The sequence below is a fragment of the Aquarana catesbeiana genome, linkage group LG08 (genome assembly GCF_042186555.1).
Source record: "Aquarana catesbeiana isolate 2022-GZ linkage group LG08, ASM4218655v1, whole genome shotgun sequence".
In the NCBI taxonomy this organism is placed as follows: domain Eukaryota; kingdom Metazoa; phylum Chordata; class Amphibia; order Anura; family Ranidae; genus Aquarana; species Aquarana catesbeiana.
Genome location: NC_133331.1, coordinates 208,825,077 through 208,843,077, shown reverse-complemented (window position 1 = coordinate 208,843,077; position 18,001 = coordinate 208,825,077). Strand labels below are relative to the sequence as shown.

The 18,001-nt window shown below is 44.1% G+C and overlaps 1 protein-coding gene across 1 annotated transcript in view; it reads right to left on the bottom strand.

Annotated features, from left to right (window-relative positions):
• Window positions 1-10,518: 10,518 nt before the first annotated feature.
• LOC141106725 (uncharacterized) overlaps window positions 10,519-18,001 on the bottom strand; it is a 106,709-nt gene continuing 99,226 nt past the window's right edge. Inside the window, exon 15 of the mRNA XM_073597660.1 lies at window positions 10,519-10,928. Within this exon, the coding sequence (XP_073453761.1) occupies window positions 10,534-10,928 (395 nt within the window). The 3' untranslated portion in view covers window positions 10,519-10,533. The remainder of the gene's footprint in view (window positions 10,929-18,001) is intronic.

Below are 18,001 nucleotides of genomic sequence, written 5' to 3'. Positions count from 1 at the left end.
ATGTGGTTGGTAGAAATAGGTATGCAACATGACAGCTCGTGAGAACTTAAATAAAGAGCAATTAGAAAGAAACAAGGCAGGTTTTATCTTGCAATAAAAATGAGAGGGAATTATCTATGAAACAATAGCCCAAAATATTATTCAGTGGCTAGTCCGCATGTAAGCAGCTTGATTAGCCTGTATTACGAGAGGAAGAGGAGTGGCAGGTTTTATCTTGAAATAAATATTAGAGTGTACTATTTGGGAGACACAATAGATATTGTGCATTGGCTGTACAGTGAAATTGCACATGGTGGCAGGCATTGGTTGCCATTTAGAGCTGCAATGAAGCTACACTGTAACTACCCTTAAGCCTTTGTGGTCTGAGACCCACTTTGTTGAAGCTCTTTGTGCTGCAACTCCTCTTCATTCACCAAAAAAAATTAAGTAGTAAAAAAAACCCCCACAATTTACATCCATCATCAATCACATCATCCAGCGATACAAATCCTCATCTATCACAGATCCTCATCAATCATGATGAAAGACACCTGATGCCCACTGAACCAATAACATGGAGAGACCCACGTGATTCATCTACTCCCCGTTGCTACACTTGTCAACACTAACAGCTGAAGTGTCAACAAAGGTGCGGGGATGATTGCTGATGTCATTGGCCAACTACAGACATGGCCATATTTGATCTATTTCATTCACCAAATATTGCCATGGCCATTGACCAAATATGGGTGAGGATAATGAGCCATGGTTGTTGTTGATAGGAATCTAGCGGCCACAGCTCCCTAACAGCCAGGTGCCCTGAAGAAGCTGTCATATTTAGAAATTACTAAATAGTGAAGGGGCTGCCCTTACCCAAAAGTTCAATTTTTGGCCCTTCTAAGCCACCTGACTTAAATGTAAAGGCTAAGCACTGAATTATGGTTACAAAGAAATTAGTCTGAATTTCCACATTATTTTGAACATGCAGGGTTCACCTCAAACTCTTGGTAGTGGTGAACCCAAACCTCATGCCTAAAATGTTCTAAATATTAGAAATGTTGCCTTCCAAAACAAATTGCGCATGTCTAACTGCCATTTAGAAAGGAAAAACTTGTTTAACCACCTCAATACTGGACACTTTCACCCCCTTCCTGCCCAAGCCATTTTTCAGTTTTCAGCGCTGTTGCACTTTGAATGACAATTGCGCGGTCATGTTACACTGCACCCTAATAAAATTTTTATCATTTTTTCCCCACAAGTAGAGTTTTCTTTTGGTGGTATTTGATCACCTCTGTGGTTTTTATTTATTGCGCTATAAACAAAAGGAAAGGGACAATTTTGAAAAAACACAATATTTTTTACTTTTTGCTATAATAAATATCCATTTTTTTTTTTTAACAAATTTTTTCCTCAGTTTAGGCCGATATGTATTCTTCTATATATTTTTGGTAAAAAAAAATTGTGGTAAGCGTATATTGATTGGTTTGCGCAAAAATTATAGCGTCTACAAAATAGGGGATAGATTTATAGCATTTTTATTTATTTATTTATTTTTTACTAGTAATGGCGGCGATCTGCGATTTTTATTGTGACTGCGATATTGCAGGGGACATATCGGACACATTTTTGGGACCATTCACATTTATACAGCGATCCGTGCTATAAAATGCATTGATTACTGTGTAAATGTGACTGGCAGGGAAGGGGTTAACACTAGGGGGTGATCGGGGAGTTAATGTGTGTCCTAGGTAGGTGATTCTAACTGTGGGGGGAGGGGACTCACTAGGGGAGGAGACCGATGGGGTGTCCCTATGCACAAGGGACACACCATCGGTCTCCTCTCCTCTGACAGGACGTGGATCTGTGTGTTTACACACACAGATCCACGGTCCTGCTCTGTTACCCGGCAATTGCGGGTGCCCGGCGGACATCACAGCCGTCGGGCACGCGCACTGGGTCCCGAGCGACGCAGCGGGCATGCGCGCCCCCTAGTGGCTCGGGAGGGCGATCACGTCATATGACGTCCGCCCAGAACAAGAGCTGCCTCGTCCCGCCGTCATATGACGGTGGGCGGTAGCTTAGTGGTTAAAATTGCTGGAAAATGGCATTTTGTTGACAGCCTCTTTGTTGTTAAAAAAAAAAAAAAAAACAACAGAGAGACTCTTCCAAGGGTCTTCATTGTATTTTGGGAGGGTCTGTGTCCTTTTTTTTGCAAGAAAAAAAATTGCTGCCAATTTTTTTCTTTTGGAGATTTTTATTTTTTTAAATGAAGGGCTTGCCAACTTATTGTTAAAGGGAGCATCCAGATTCCAATATACTCCCCATCCACAGACCTCCACAACCACTGGGCCAGGGTTGTGGAATAGGCCCTTGTTCTTATCAAAATGGGGACAAGGTGCTTTGCCCAGTGGGTACCCCTGGCAAGGAACCCCCTAATTTGAAGTTATGTGGCCTGGTATTCCAGAGGGGCTATGCATGTTTGTTCTCTTTTTTTTGCGGTCCATCTTAAAATCCATATCAGATCTGAAGCATCTGGTAGAGATTTCCTGGGGGACTTGAAGATTTTTTTGTTTTTTTTCTTAAGGGTTACCACATTAAAATTCATACCAGTCTCAAAGAATCTGGTATCAAAAAAAAGGGGGGGGGGGGGGAACCCCACGCTATTTTATTTTTTAATAAATGATCCCTGTCCTGTAACTTACATGGTCAAGGATTCCTGGCCATGTAAGTGAATGGGGTTGGTGACATCACTGGTTGTCTAGGACTTGCAGAAATGTTACTGCTATTATAAATGACATTCAGCCCCCCGCCGAATGGGTAAATGCCTGAGGAGCCAAAGTTTGGACAAAACCTTGAGCTCATCGTTACTATTAGCCTACAAAATTATCATTACTGTTTTTAAATATTCAGCTCCCATTGACTTCAATGGAGTTCTGATTGGGCATTCGAACTTCAGTAACGTTCACCGAACCTGCCTGCACGGAACCCAGGTACATTCAATTCATCCTTAATACCCAGCTAGTATACTGTATATTAACATATACATATATACAGTATATATACATTTCAGATTCTATAGTCAAAGTGTATGTTCAGCCTATTTTTTATGTTTTATTGCTTAATGTCCAGCTGACATAGGTTTCACTGGAAAAATAAAGTTTTGGCTGAACATTTTATTGAATCTGCCTGAATCTTTGCCAGTATATGACACATCTATAAAAACGTTCTTCATGAAAGCTTTTAACACTGTCTACCCTGTATCTGTATAATCTGAATTTTATCTATCCCCAGTGGATTTGAGAGCTCTATTGTGGGGAAATGATAACATCTTTCGTTCTTTGTCATCGCTCTCCCCCCTGACTATTGCTGCCTTATCTGTCTGGTACCTCCTTCATGATCCTTACTTTTTGTCAACAGAACCCAGCCCCTTGACTTCCCTATTTGACAAAACCCAACACCTCCTGGATAGTAATAGCACCTCAGTGTTCTGCACATACGAATGGTCCTTGTGGTCCACAGTCAGTAACTTTATTCACCCCACATCGGGCCTCTTTAGACCCCGGAATGCTAGTAGCAGTACAACACCTGACTGGTTGACAACCATTAGCTTGACTAAATATTGTAAATTACTACATGGGACTGTCAGGGCGCCTAGACCTTTGACAGCATTTAAAGACTTGTGCTCTCTCTCGGAAACACCCCGCCATACTCTGTCCATCATTTACAAGGAAATTCTGTCTCATACTTATAATGAGCTCCCCACTCATACCAGACTGTGGTCCAGGGATTTGGAAATGGAGATACCCCCAGAGGCATGGCATATCTAATTTTTGTTCACCCAAAAAATCTTCGATCTCGTGATACACACAAAAATAATTTTAAATTATTATTGAGGTGGTATAGAGATCCGGTTTCCATAAATCGGATTTTCCCCAATGACATGGATGTGTGTTGGCGCGGTCACAGGGAAAGAGGGACTTACCTGCACATCTGGTGGGGATGTGACCGTGTTTGTCCTCTATGGAAACATATTTTTCAAGTATATAATGGCATTTATGATGAATCACACGTCCCCTCATCTAAGGTAGCTCGCTTATCTATCCTACCGGGGTCGGTGAGGTCACAGAAATCTAGCCTCCTTCGATTTTTTCTTCCTGCAGCCCATCAACTTGTCTCTAGATTCTGGAAGATGGATAATACCCCTCCAATAAACCTATGGGTGGATATTATCAATGATATCATGTTTATGGAGGAGATGCAGGCCAGGGAAACAGACAATTGAGAAAAACACAACACACTCTGGGGTGTTTGGATTCATTACTCAAACTCAGATGTATTTCAACAACGATTCCTCTCCTAGAAAAGATATCCACTCTTTTTTTTTTCTTTTTTTTTTATTAGAGGAAGGTTTATTTGATGTTTATATAGTGATGACCTGATCATTATCGGATCTTTTGTGTCTCCCCTTTTGGTCTTGGTCTTTTTCTCTCTCTTTACTTCTCCTTTGTTTATTTTCCCCTCTGCTGCTTTCCCTTCTCTGTCCTCTCCCTTCTGATACGGGTGGGGCCCTTGGCCCTTTTGTTACTAGAACATATTTTGTATAGGACACCATGGTCCCCCTCCCTATTTCTTCTTTTTGTACCCATATAAGTTTTGATGCATTTTTCTGAAAACTCTCATAATAAAAATATATTCAACCTAATCTGAATTTTATCTAGTAAACAGAAAATTGATCTTTTTGTATGTATTTCTTTATTGAGTCTGGAATCAATTTCATGGCACGCTGTCAGGAGCCTGTCTGCTGTGCATTCTCGCAACCATGCAGTCAACAATACCCCACATTATGGTTAGCTGTCTTCTTATGCATCAGTGTGTTCCTATTGAGTGGATTGCTGTGCCTCATCCTGTGCCTCATCCTGCTTCTGCTGTTTCTTCAGACACCTCTGCTCAGACTTCCCCTAGAGTACTTCCTCTGTCTTGCAGTCCTTTAGCTCCAATGGCTGGGTCTTGCAAATTGTAGATTTTGCCTTGTTGGTGCAATTCTTCACTTGTTTATTGAGTCAGGTCTATGGAACTGCTGCCTCAATATTGGTGCCCTATCTTTTCTTTGGATTCCTAAACATTATGCTTGCCATACACTGCACCCATGTACCAGCACCCATGTACCAGCACGGGCACCCATGTACCAGCACATATGTATAACATTTCTTAGAAAAGTAGTTGCTATAGATGAAGAGAGGTATAGCCTGGACTATGTTTTTTCCTAAAACCTATGAATTTTTAGTTTTCTGAGCACTTAAAGAGACAGTGTCTAAAAAAACCCATACCTGTAGCTTTCTGCATGCAAACAGCCAATATATTGACTTCTCTGGTGCCCTGGTCTCCTACCTTCCTTCTTTTACAGCACTGTGGGCTCCATATGAATTTTTGGAAGCTGACATAGCAGTGACATAGGGGCCGGAGGAAGGAGCCACAGTTTGTGGCAGCCTGGGAGGGGACACAGGTATCTGACCCTCCTGAAAGTGTGGAATGCCAGAATGTCTCAAGGAGACTGCAGTGCTGAAATGGTGAGAAGGTATGAGACATTGGCTGTGTATAATCACTCTTCTCTTGCTTGGGAACATTAGGTAGGATTTTTTAGAGACTTAACAGGGTCTCTTTAACAAAGGCAAGGTAATATTTTCAGGTGCTGTGAAGACATCAAGATTGTTCTCTTATAAACCTCATTGCAGGTAATGTGTGATTTAACCATTACAGGTTCAGTTACTGAATGAAACTCTTTTGAATAAATACAACCAAAATATTTTAGGTATGGATGAGTCTTGTGAATCTCCCAGTATGGTGATTGCCGCTACCCATATTTTAGCTCCACTGGCACTTGGTTATATACTTACAGCTTGTTTAGATTTTCCATTTTAGTCCATTTCTTTTCAATGTATGCTTACTTCAAAACACAATTATACAGTAACATTTTAATTTTAATAACTTCCTGTTGCCACGGAACCACACCAACCTACATTTGCAGTGCACTTAACTACTTTAACCAAATTAGTTATTTTAAATAAATATCTTAAAACTATGTAAAAGGGCACAAAATGATAACTTGCTACTTTATTTCCTATATATAAAATTCATTTTGAGAAATAAAAACTGTGAGGATTTTGCCAGAAGTATGTAGTCCCTTTAAAGCGGTTGTAAGCCGCTGGACTTTTTTTTTTGTTTTACATCCTGCAAAGTAAAGGCATAATGTGCTAGTATGCATCGGGAGCCACAGATTATGGCAGAGGACTTGGAAGAAATGGCACGACTGGCCATTACTTCAGAGCGCATTGGCGCCAGTGACGTCACTGGCTGCATGTAATGTAAATATCTTGTTTACACTACCTATAGGTAAGCCTTATTATAGGCTTACCTATAGGTAAAAGTAATGTGCGGAACTTTACTTCCACTTTAAACTTTACTTGTCAGCAAAATCCTGATGGAATTGATTAACTACTAGATATACCATGTACTGGATAAATGAGAATATTGACAGACAAAAGGATGTTATGCTACATGTATAATGATTGCCAGCCCTGTTCTAAGCTTGTCAGTTTATAATTTTGAAAAACATAGGCAAAATTCATATGGTAGTTACAAGGATATAGTATATATAGTATAGTATATAGTTGGTAAGGTTGAATAAAGACACCAGTCCATCCAGTTCAACCTGTGTGGGTGTGTGTGTCAAAAATAATTTCCCAGATCCCTGTATTCCCTGTATACTGTGTTCGCTAAGATACTCATGCAATATTTTTTTCAAAATAGCAATACTTCCATAAGACACCTACAATTGTGGAAGTGAATTTCATATCCTTACTGCCTTGACAGTGAAAATCCCCCTACGCAGTTTAAGATTAAACCGCTTCTCCTCAAATTTCATTGATTGGCCCCATGTCTTACACTCCCTGGGACTGAATAGTTTATTCCCTATTCTAAAATCACCATTGAGGTATTTGTATATCGCTATCATATCTCCTCTCAAGAGTCTCTTCTCCAGGGAGAATAAGTTTAATGTTTGTAGTCGTTCCTCATAGCTGAGGTCCTCCAGTCCCCTTATTAACTTTATTGTCCATCTCTGGATTTCTCTAGTTCCCGCACCTCCCTCCTGAATTGGTGACCAAAACTGGACAGCATACTCCAGATGTGGCCGAACCAGAGTTTTATAAAGTGGCAGGATTATCGTTTTATCTCTGGAGTAAATTACCCTTTTTATGCATGCTAATATTCTGATAGCTTTGCTTTCTGTCTGTTAGCATTGCATGCCATTGCTGAGCCTGTGATCTACTAGGACCCCAAAATCTTTTTCCTGGATTCTCTCAGAGATCCCCCCAGTGAGAAACTTGCATTCACATTTTTAGCCCCCAAGTGCTTTACTTTACATTTTTCAACATTAAATCTCATTTGCCATGTAGTTGCCCACCCCATTATTTGATTGAGGTCTTCTTGTAAGGTTTCTATATCTTGCTGTGAAGTTATTGCCCTACTTAGCTTTGTATTGTCCGCAAACATGGAGATTGAACTATTTATACCAACCTCTATATCAGGGATATGCAATTAGCAGACCTCCAGCTGTTGCAGAACTACAAGTCCCATGAGGCATAGCAAGACTGACAGCCACAAGCATGAAACCCAGAGGCAGAGGCATGATGGGACTTGTAGTTTTGCAACAGCTGGTGGTCGGACATTGATCGGACATTCCGACAACAAAATCCATGGGTTTTTTCCGACGGATGTTGGCTCAAACTTGTCTTGCATACACATGGTCACACAAAGTTGTCGGAAAATCAGATCGTTCTGAACGCGGTGACGTAAAACACATACGTCGGGACGATAAACGGGGCAGGAGCCAATAGCTTTCATCTTTTCATTTATTCTGAGCATGCGCGGCACTTTGTGCATCGGATTTGTGTACACACGATTGGAATTTCTGACAACAGATTTTGTTGTCGGAAAATTTTATAGCAAGCTCTCAAACTTTGTGTGTCGGAAATTCCTATGGAAAATGTGTGATGGAGCCCACACACGGTCGGAATTTCCGACAACAAGGTCCTATCACACATTTTCCATCGGAAAACCCTATCGTGTGTACAGGGCATTAAAGTGGGGTTCCACTCAAATTTTTAACTTAATCTTACCCCCTTCAGTTAATTGCATTGATGTTCAAATGCCACACGAAAAATTTTTTTATCGCTGTAATTACCTTTATATTGTACTTTATTGTGGCACTTCCTGTCTCTCCTCCCATGGGAGTAGGCGTGTTTATTGCCTTTCCCCGGCGCCGCACTGTCTCCTGGGAGCTTAGTGTCAGGCTTCCCAAGATTCAGTGCGGAAACAATGATCATGCACATGAACAAGCTGTGAATGAACAGCATTCACTGCATCCAGGAAATCAATGCTTGTGGGCTTCACATGCCCACAAGCAAGATGGAAACAGCCAGCATCACATTTTTTAAGTTATTCTTCAGTACTAAAACAGAGGCGGAAATATTACACCCAAACTGTGAGTATTATTTTGGGGTTAGCAAAGTGTCTTAATTATCTAAAAAAAAAAAAAAAAAAAAAAAAGATTGGTCGCCGGACTCCCACTTTAAGCTGGATACACACTATACAATTTTCTGTAGATTTTTTTCCTTCGGATTTACCAAAACCATATAATATGATGTCAAACTTTAGGAGTTTTGATTTGTATGCAATCAGGCAGGCCCTTGCACACTACATGGTTTTAGTAAATCTAAACAAAATCTGACAACAAAAGTTGTATAGTGTGTATGAAGTGTTAGTTGTACTACTAACAAATAAGTTCATGATGAATTTCACAATATATATATATTTTTTTTTAAGTGTTTGAAGTTTTGTGAATTTAGTTTTTTTTTAATTACCTGATAAACAGCAGTTTGGGAATACAGATGAGCCATTTTACCCTGTACACTCCTAATTTCTTCAGGATTGGTATTGTGCCCTATTTGTTCATATATAATGGTTTGTTACTAGAAACACAGTAAATAACCCACCAGGTACACAGTAAAGACCTCAGAATATAATTTCCACTGTTGTTTATTATGTTGTATAATGCTAAGTTGTTCCCTTCTGAATGTATACGCGAGTCTGCAGTAGGGGGCTGATTCTGCTTTAAAGAAGTAACATTATACAGGTTCATCCTAAACTCACTGTGTGGTGGAGCACTGAAAAAGATATTTTGTATTTGCAGCACTGGGGCTGTCTGTGTTTTGTATCACCAATAAGCTCACCTGCATGCATTTAACCTTTAAGGATAAAGACAACACATTGTCAGAACGTGCATTATACTGAGTGGATTACTAATTGACAGAACATTGGAAGAGGTTAATTTATTTTGTTTTGGACATTCATCACTGGGACTTTTTATATGTTTATTTAAAAAGATTCCTTTACCTTCAAGTTTGCATATTTCTATTGATGTACAGTCAGTTTTATTGCACATAGACGTTTCTTAATATAGCAACACATCATGTTTATTTATGTTTTAATTTTTATATTATAATAAAAGGTCGCTTAGTGTTCTGCATTCATTTCAGTTTAAAATGTCTACCTACAGTATATTGTCTAAAATTTTCTGAGAAGGACAGCCTTCCCCTGGTGAATTCTATGCATTCCAAAGATTCATCAAATGCATTACACATTCCTGTGTTTTGACTCTTACATGGTTTTTCTTTCATTTCCTTCTTTGTGAAGCAACTTTTTACATTCTTAGTGCTGCTGATGGGGGTGTCTGCATACTCACGTGATCTGTCACAGTGATGTAATAGTAGAACAACTGCTGAAACTGCAATGAGCTAATCACTCAAACTGTAAATTATATTAGTGGGGAATTTACATACAGCAACATTGCATAAAATGCCCTCATGAAAATTAGAAGATATGCTTGGCTTTATTTACCATTTCAGAACTTTATTGCTGGGTGCAGATCAAATTGGAATTATTATTTCTTTTAAATAAAAGCAGAGCTCCAACCAAAAACAACAAATGAAAATTGAATAGCTCATTCAAACATAAATTAGCAAACAGTCTGATGGCCAGCATTAAATTCTCTTCCTCTAAGCCCATGTAATTCTGGACCTGCCCCGCTCTGTAATTGGACAGTGAAAGAGAAGCAGCAGAGTGTTGTCATTTCTCTGACACTCTGCCCCCTCCTCTGTTCAGCATGCTTCTTGTCAGACCATGAACTGATTGGCTTCTTTCGCCCACACTTTTGCTCTGCTGTACATGAACTACAAAAGGCTGATAACAGGTCTAATTCAGGTACTTAGACTGCTTGCATTTAAAAACACATTTAATTATGTATTTATTATCACAAAGCTGCATTAATCTGTGTCTTTTATATATGGCTAGATTTCAGCTTGACATTAACTTAAAAAAAGACTTGTGTAGCAGTTATATACACCTTAAATTGTATATATATATCTATATATATATATTTTTTTTTAAATGAAAATGGAGTGGCTCTTTAAGTGTGAACATTATGATCATGAAGATTTAAAACTCACAAACTGTGAGCCTCTTCTGGTTGCATGCCTTATCATTCCAGGTTCCATCCGTGTACATTTCAACACACTTTTCCTTTCCTTTCCCACTTGGTTCATTTCTTTTCCAGTGGGTATAGTTTAAATGATTTCCACCAAAATCAGGGTATTCATCCAAATAATGGAATTCTCCAGCAGTTGGCCCCTCCAGTATTCCCAGGTATGTGTATCTGTTAAATTCCTTGAGGATTTTTAATAATGCATTGTTTTCAGCTTCATCTATCGGAGTAGCAATGAATCCCCCGACATTCTTACAGGTGGTTTTGGAAGTTTCAAAATCGACCTCATTACCATTGGTAGCTAGTATTTTATGATTCACTTGTTGTATTTTTCCTTGCAAGAGGAGAACTGAAATATTAAAAATATGGGATGTTATATACAGTATATTATATATCCAGGGTAACTTAATTTAAAGTAAATATTTTACAACATTGTTATAAAATGTTCAAAATATTTCATTTCATTGGAAAATGTAAACTTTTTAAAAAGATCACTTGCAGTTCATTACGATAACATGGCCCAAAATGTCAGTTATACTGACTGTCTAATATAAAAAATAAAATTTGTCTATAATAAATTATTTTACACATTACAAACTCTGTGATAATATATATTTTAGCGTTTAAATAAATGTATTACCAAACTTTATATAAACGTGTATCACCTTGTCCTTGTCACTAGGGTAGAATGCAACAGTTGTCACAGAAGTTGTCACAAAAATAATGGGTGACAATGGGTTGTCTACTTCCAATGGGAACACCTGATTTACTCAATTTGGTGAGCCGTCCTTTTCTTTTTCAGATGTGTCTCTGGGATAGTTATAAAGTTTTTTCTCCCTATCTGGACAGTGACAGGAAAATAAAGAAAAAAAAGCAATTCCTTCCCTCATTTGCTCAAAGCTGAAAAAAAATTGCCTTTAGACACACCTTAACTTGCATTGCTATCCACATTTACATGCAGGGATGCTGATTTAGGGCTCATTTACACAGGGCTTTTTTTCTGCCGGAACGCGGTGGAACGCCGTTCCGCCACCTATGACAGCCCTCTTTGCTCCAACCTGTCATGACACACTAGCGCTGCGCAGCCCTTGCATTCTTTGGGTCCCAGCACGGCAACTGTGTTGATGCAGGAGGCAGCTTCCGTCCCCACCTCTACTCACAACGTAGCACGGAGGAGCCCTGAAACCCCGCCCCAGCTACAGCTCCTCGATCACCTGCAAAAAAAGCCTGCGCATACCATATGGTCTGGGGGACTGGCGGTGGAAGAGGTAAGGGAGCTGGGAATGAGAAATGGGGGGCGGGGGGGGAGGAGAGAGTGAGAGAGCGCTCCGCAGAGACTTAACTGTGAAAATGTGTGGGAGGATTTGAGCATGGAGAAGAGCTGAGAAAACGTATGTGTGGAGGGGCAGAGAGAAGGTCTGGGAAAGTGGGGGTGATTTGTGCAGAAAGAAGGACTGGGAAATTGGGGGTGATTTGTGCAGATAGGAGGGCTGGAAAAGTGGGGGTGATTTGTGCAGATAGGAGGGCTGGAAAAGTGGGGGTGATTTGTGCAGAGAGAAGGGCTGGGAAAGTGGGGGTGATTTGTACAGAGAGAAGGGCTGGGAAAGTGGGGGTGATTTGTGCAGATAGGAGGGTTGGAAAAGTGGGGGTGATTTGTGCAGAGAGAAGGGCCGGGAAAGTGGGGGTGATTTGTGCAGAGAGAAGGGCTGGGAAAGTGGGGGTGATTTGTGCAGAGAGGAGGGTTGGGAAAGTGGGGGTGATTTGTGCAGAGAGAAGGGCTGGGAAAGTGGAGGTGATTTGTGCAGAGAGAAGGGCTGGGAAAGTGGGGGTGATTTGTGCAGAGAGAAGGGCTGGGAAAGTGGGGGTGATTTGTGCAGAGAGAAGGGCTGGGAAAGTGGGGGTGATTTGTGCAGAGAGAAGGGCTGGGAAAGTGGGGGTGATTTGTGCAGAGAGGAGGGTTTGGAAAGTGGGGGTGATTTATGCAGAGAGAAGGGCTGGGAAAGTGGGGTGATTTGTGCAGAGAGGAGGGTTGGGAAAGTGGGGGTGATCTGTGCAGAGAGAAGGGCTGGGAAAGTGGGGGTGATTTGTGCAGAGAGGAGGGCTGGGAAAGTGGGGGTGATTTGTGTGGAGAGAAGGGTTGGGAAAGTGGGGATGATTTGTGTGGAGAGAAGGGCTGGGAAAGTGGAGGGGATTTGTGCAGAGAGGAGGGCTGGGAAAGTAGGGATGATGTGTGCAGAGAGAAGGGCTGGGAAAGTGGGGGTGATTTGAGCAGAGAGGAGGGATGGGAAAGTGGGGGTGATTTGTGTGGAGAGAAGGACTGGGAAAGTGGAGGGGATTTGTGCAGAGAGGAGGGCTGGGGAAGTGGGGGTGATTTGTGTGGAGAGAAGAGTTGAGAAAGTGGGGGTGATTTGTGCAGAGAGGAGGGCTGGGAAAGTGGGGGTGATTTGTGCAGAAAGGAGGGTTGGGAAAGTGGGGGTGATTTGTGCAGAGAGGAGGGCTGGGAAAGTGGGGGTGATTTGTGCGGAGAGGAGGGCTGGGAAAGTGAGGGTGATTTGTGCAGAGAGGAGGGTTGGGAAAGCGGGGGGGGGGGGTTGTGTGGAGAGGAGGCCTGGAAAGTAGTGGGGGGATTTGTTCGGAGAGGAGAGTGGGGGGGATTTGTGCAGAGCAGGAGCTGGGGAAGTGGAGGGGGTGGAAATTTGTCCAGAGAGAAGAACTGGGAAGGAGGGAGCTTTGTACAGAGGTAAGAGCTGCAGAGGGCAGAAGGCAGGTTGTGCAAAATGAGAGCTGTGGAGAATGGTTGGTGAGAGGTGAGAGCTGTAGGGGAAGCTGGAGGTGCAGAGGTGACACATGAGAGGTGGCAAAGGTGAGAGCTGTGGATTGGGGTAAGCTTTAGATGGGTGTGCAGAAGAGGAGCAGAGATAATATGGATGGGAGTGCAGAGTGGAGCTGTGGACATGGGAAAGAAGAGGTGAGCTGTGGATGAGGGTTGCAGAGGTTAGGTGTGGATGGGGGACACCGAAGTAAGCAAAGAGATAAGCAGAAGGGAGGATTTGATGGTTACTTTTGGGGGGGATACTTGAGGGGGGAAGACCAGGGATATTTGCTGGGGGACAGTAAAGCATATAGAGTTAATGACTAAGAGTATGTAATGTATGGCACTTCTTATTAATGCTGTACCCTGTACAATGGGTTTTGCATTACATACTCCTGCACTTTGTATGCTGGACTGCATATGACATATGCTTTACCACTGTTCTGTTTGTGCTGGGCTGTATGTTATATATTGCTGACCCCTGCCCTCCGTACACTGGTCTATATGCTCCATATTTCTGAGAACAAGGACTTTCACACTGAACAAACAGCGGAGGCTGTTTTGGGGCGGTTTGCAGGCGGTATTTTTAGCGCAATAACGCCTGCATACCGCCCCAGTGTGAAAGGGGCCTAAGGAAGGTGTGTCTGGGGGTAGGGTTTTAGCCGTGGTTGGGGGTGGGGTTTTGGCGTGGTTGGGTGCTGGGATTTGCGCAGGGAGGGTGAGTTCCTGCACCTATTTTCTGACAAAAAAAAGCCCTGCATTTACACCAGATACAGTCAGGGGTGTTTTTAAATGCAGCAAAATTGCTGTATAAATGTCTATACAAGAGAAATGAATGCATTCCAATGAGCTTAGTTTACACTATGGCAGTGCTTTCATGTCCAATTAAAAAAAAGTACAGAATGCTGCATTTTTCAGCATCAGAATGCACCACAAAAGCATGCAAACATGCACAAATGCACTGCAAATGCGCATGAACAAGTGCAATTGTACCACAAACACGCATAAATGTATGCAAATGCAACTTAGCAAAATAAATAGATTAAAATAAATAAAAAAAAAGGAAAACACACCTTAAGCTCTTGCCAACCAGCCACCGTAATTATACTGCAGCAGGTTGGCACAGCTGCGCAAATCGCCGTAGGTGTACGTCAGCCAGCGGCACGACGCCAGAGCTGATTCGCGTGACCGCCGGGCGCAATGTCCGCCACCCGCAATCGCTCCACAGAGATCCGGAACAGGAATCTGTCAATGTAAACAAACAGATCCCCGTTCTGACAGGAGAGAAGAGGGAGATCTACTGTTCCTAGTGATTAGGAACAGTGATCTGTCTCCTCCTCCAATCATTACAATCTCCGCACAGTTAGAAACACCTCCCTAGGGAACACTTCACCCTTTGATCGCCCCCTAGTGTTAACCCCTTCCCTACCAGTGGCTATTTTTAGCTCTGATCGCTGTATATATGTCACTGGTCCCAAAAAAGTGTCAAAAGTGTCCTACAGCAATGTTGCAGTCCCGGTAAAAATCGCAGATCTCTGCCATTACTAGCAAAAAATAAATAAATAATAAAAATGGCATAAATCTATCCCCTATTTTGCAGATGCTGTAACTTTTGCGCAAACCAATCGATATACACTTATTTTGATTTTTTTTACCAAAAATATGTAGAAGAATACATATTGGCCTAAACTGATGAAGAAATTTTTATTTTTTGGGGGGGGTATTTATTATAGTAAAAAGTTAAAAATATTGTTTTTTTTTTTTCCAAATTGCTATTTTACTTTGTAAGGGAAATTTATTTCAGCTTAGTAAATGCAGTAAAAAATTACCGTGCAAGGAATACCCAATCATGTGCAAGAAAAAATATAAAAAGCAGCATTTTTGCTTGCTCATGATTGGATGATGGAAGTCAGCAGAGCTTCACCCAACTCACTAAGCTAAGGGAAAATTCCCTTGCAACTTGAATATCCGTAAACCAACCCCAAAGCTTTTGGTGTAAACAGGTCCTACTGAAAATACTAGGTTTCATCATGATTATGAATTTTCCATGCTGAATATTGGGTCAGTGGAGTCACTAGGAGGGGCGGGGGGGGGGTGACATCCACCAGCTGGCTGTGTCCCTCAGCAGAGAAGCTGCCTCCCCCTCCTCTCTGTTTACATCTACACAGGAGGAGGGAGTCTGAGGGGCACACCGCTGTGCCAATCCCGTGCTGTTCTGAGGTCTGTACAGTGTATTGTAATGCAGATGGACATGTGCAGGGGGAGGGGGGGCGCTATGGCAGGGGAGAGGGGGGGTCTACTAGCACACGTACTGAGGGGGGTCTATACTGATGAAGGGAGGTCTGCTCTGCGGGGGTCTGCTCTGAGGGGGTCTGCACTGGAGGGGGGTCTGCACTGGAGGGGGTCTGCACTGGAGGGGATCTGCACTGAGTGGGTCTGCACTGAGGGGGTCTATACTGGAGGGGGTCTATACTGATAGAAGGAGGTCTGCACTGGATCGGGTCTGCACTGAGGAGGTCTGCACTGGAGCTGTTCTGAGGTCTGTACAGTGTATTGTAATGCAGATGGACATGTGCGGGGGGAGGGGGGGCGTTATGGCAGGGGAGGGGGGGTCTACTAGCACACATACTGAGGGGGGTCTATACTGGTCTGCACTGCGGGGGTCTGCTCTGAGGGGGTCTGCACTGGAGGGGGGTCTGCACTGGAGGGGGTCTGCACTGGAGGGGATCTGCACTGAGTGGGTCTGCACTGAGGGGGTCTATACTGATAGAGGGGGGTCTGCACTGAGGGGATCTGCACTGGAGGGGGTCTATACTGATAGAAGGAGGTCTGCACTGGAGGGGATCTGCACTGAGGAGGTCTATACTGATAGAGGGGGGTCTGCACTGGAGGGGGTCTGCACTGAGGGGGTCTGCACTGGAGGGGGTCTGCACTAAGGGGACTATGCTGATAGAGGGGGATCTGCACAGAGGGGGTTTGCCCTGAAGGAGGGTTTGCACTGAAGGGGGTCTACAATGGAGGGAGGTCTGCAATGGAGGGGGTCTATACTGATTGAGGGCGTCTGCACTGAAGGGGGGTCTGCACTGGAGGGGGGTCTGCACTGAGGAGGTGTGCACTGGAGGGGATCTACACTGAGGGGTCTGCAATGAGGGGGTCTATAGTGATAGAGGGGGGTTTGCAATGGAGGGGGATCTGCACTGGAGGAGGGTCTGCACTGGAGGGGGTCTATACTGATAGAGGGGGTCTGCACAGGAGCGGGTCTGCACTGAGGAGGTCTGCACTGGAGGGGATCTGCACTGAGGGGGTCTATACTGATAGAGGGGGTTCTGCACTGAGGGGGTCTGCACTGGAGGGGGGGTCTGCACTGGAGGGGTCTGCACTAAGGGGGTCTGCACTGGAGGGGGTCTGCACTAAGGGGACTATACTGATAGAGGGGAATCTGCACAGAGGGGGTCTGTACTGAGAGGGTAGGCACTGGAGGGGGGCTGCACTGAGGGGTTCTATACTGATAGAGGGGGGTCTGCACTGGAGGGGGTCTGCACTAAGGGGATCTGCACTGGAGGTTGTCTGCATGGAGGGGTGTCTGCACTGGAGGGGGTCTGCACTGAGGGGTCTCAACTGAGGGGGTCTATACTGATAGAGGGGGGTCTGCACTGGAGGGAGTCTGCACTGAGGGTGGCTATACTGATAGATGGGGGTCTGCACTGGAGGGGGTCTGCACTGAGGAGGTCTGCACTAAAGGGGGGTCTGCGCTGAAGGGATCTGCACTGGAGGGAGACTGCATGGAGGGGGGTCTGCACTGGGGGGATCTGCAATGAGTGGGTCTATACTGATAGAGGGGGGTCTGCCCTGGAGGGGTCTGCACTGAGGGGGTCTATACTGATAGAGGGGGTCTGCACTGGAGGGGGGTCTGCACTGGAGGGGGGTCTGCACTGGAGGGGGGTCTGCACTGGAGGGGATCTGCACTGAGGGGGTCTGCACTGAGGGGGTCTATACTGATAGAGGGGGGTCTGCACTGAGGGGATCTGCACTGGAGGGGGATCTGAACTGGAGGGGGGTCTGCACTGGAGGGGGTCTATACTGATAGAGGGGGTCTGCACTGGAGGGGGTCTGCACTGAGGAGGTCTGCACTGGAGGGGATCTGCACTGAGGGGGTCTATACTGATAGAGGGGGGTCTGCACTGAGGGGGTCTGCACTGGAGGGGGGTCTGCACTGGAGGGGTCTGCACTGAGGGGGTCTACACTGGAGGGGGTCTGCACTAAGGGGACTATACTGATAGAGGGGTATCTGCACAGAGGGGGTCTGTACTGAGAGGGTAGGCACTGGAGGGGGGTCTGCACTGAGGGGGTTTGCACTGAAGGGGGCTGCACTGAGGGGTTCTATACTGTTAGAGGGAGGTCTGCACTGGAGAGGGGTCTGCACTAAGGGGATCTGCACTGGAGGTTGTCTGCATGGAGGAGGGTCTGCACTGGAGGGGGTCTGCACTGAGGGATCTCAACTGAGGGGGATCTATACTGATAGAGGGGGTCTGCACTGGAGGGAGTCTGCACTGAGGGTAGCTATACTGATAGATGGGGGTCTGCACTGGAGGGGGTCTGCACTGAGGAAG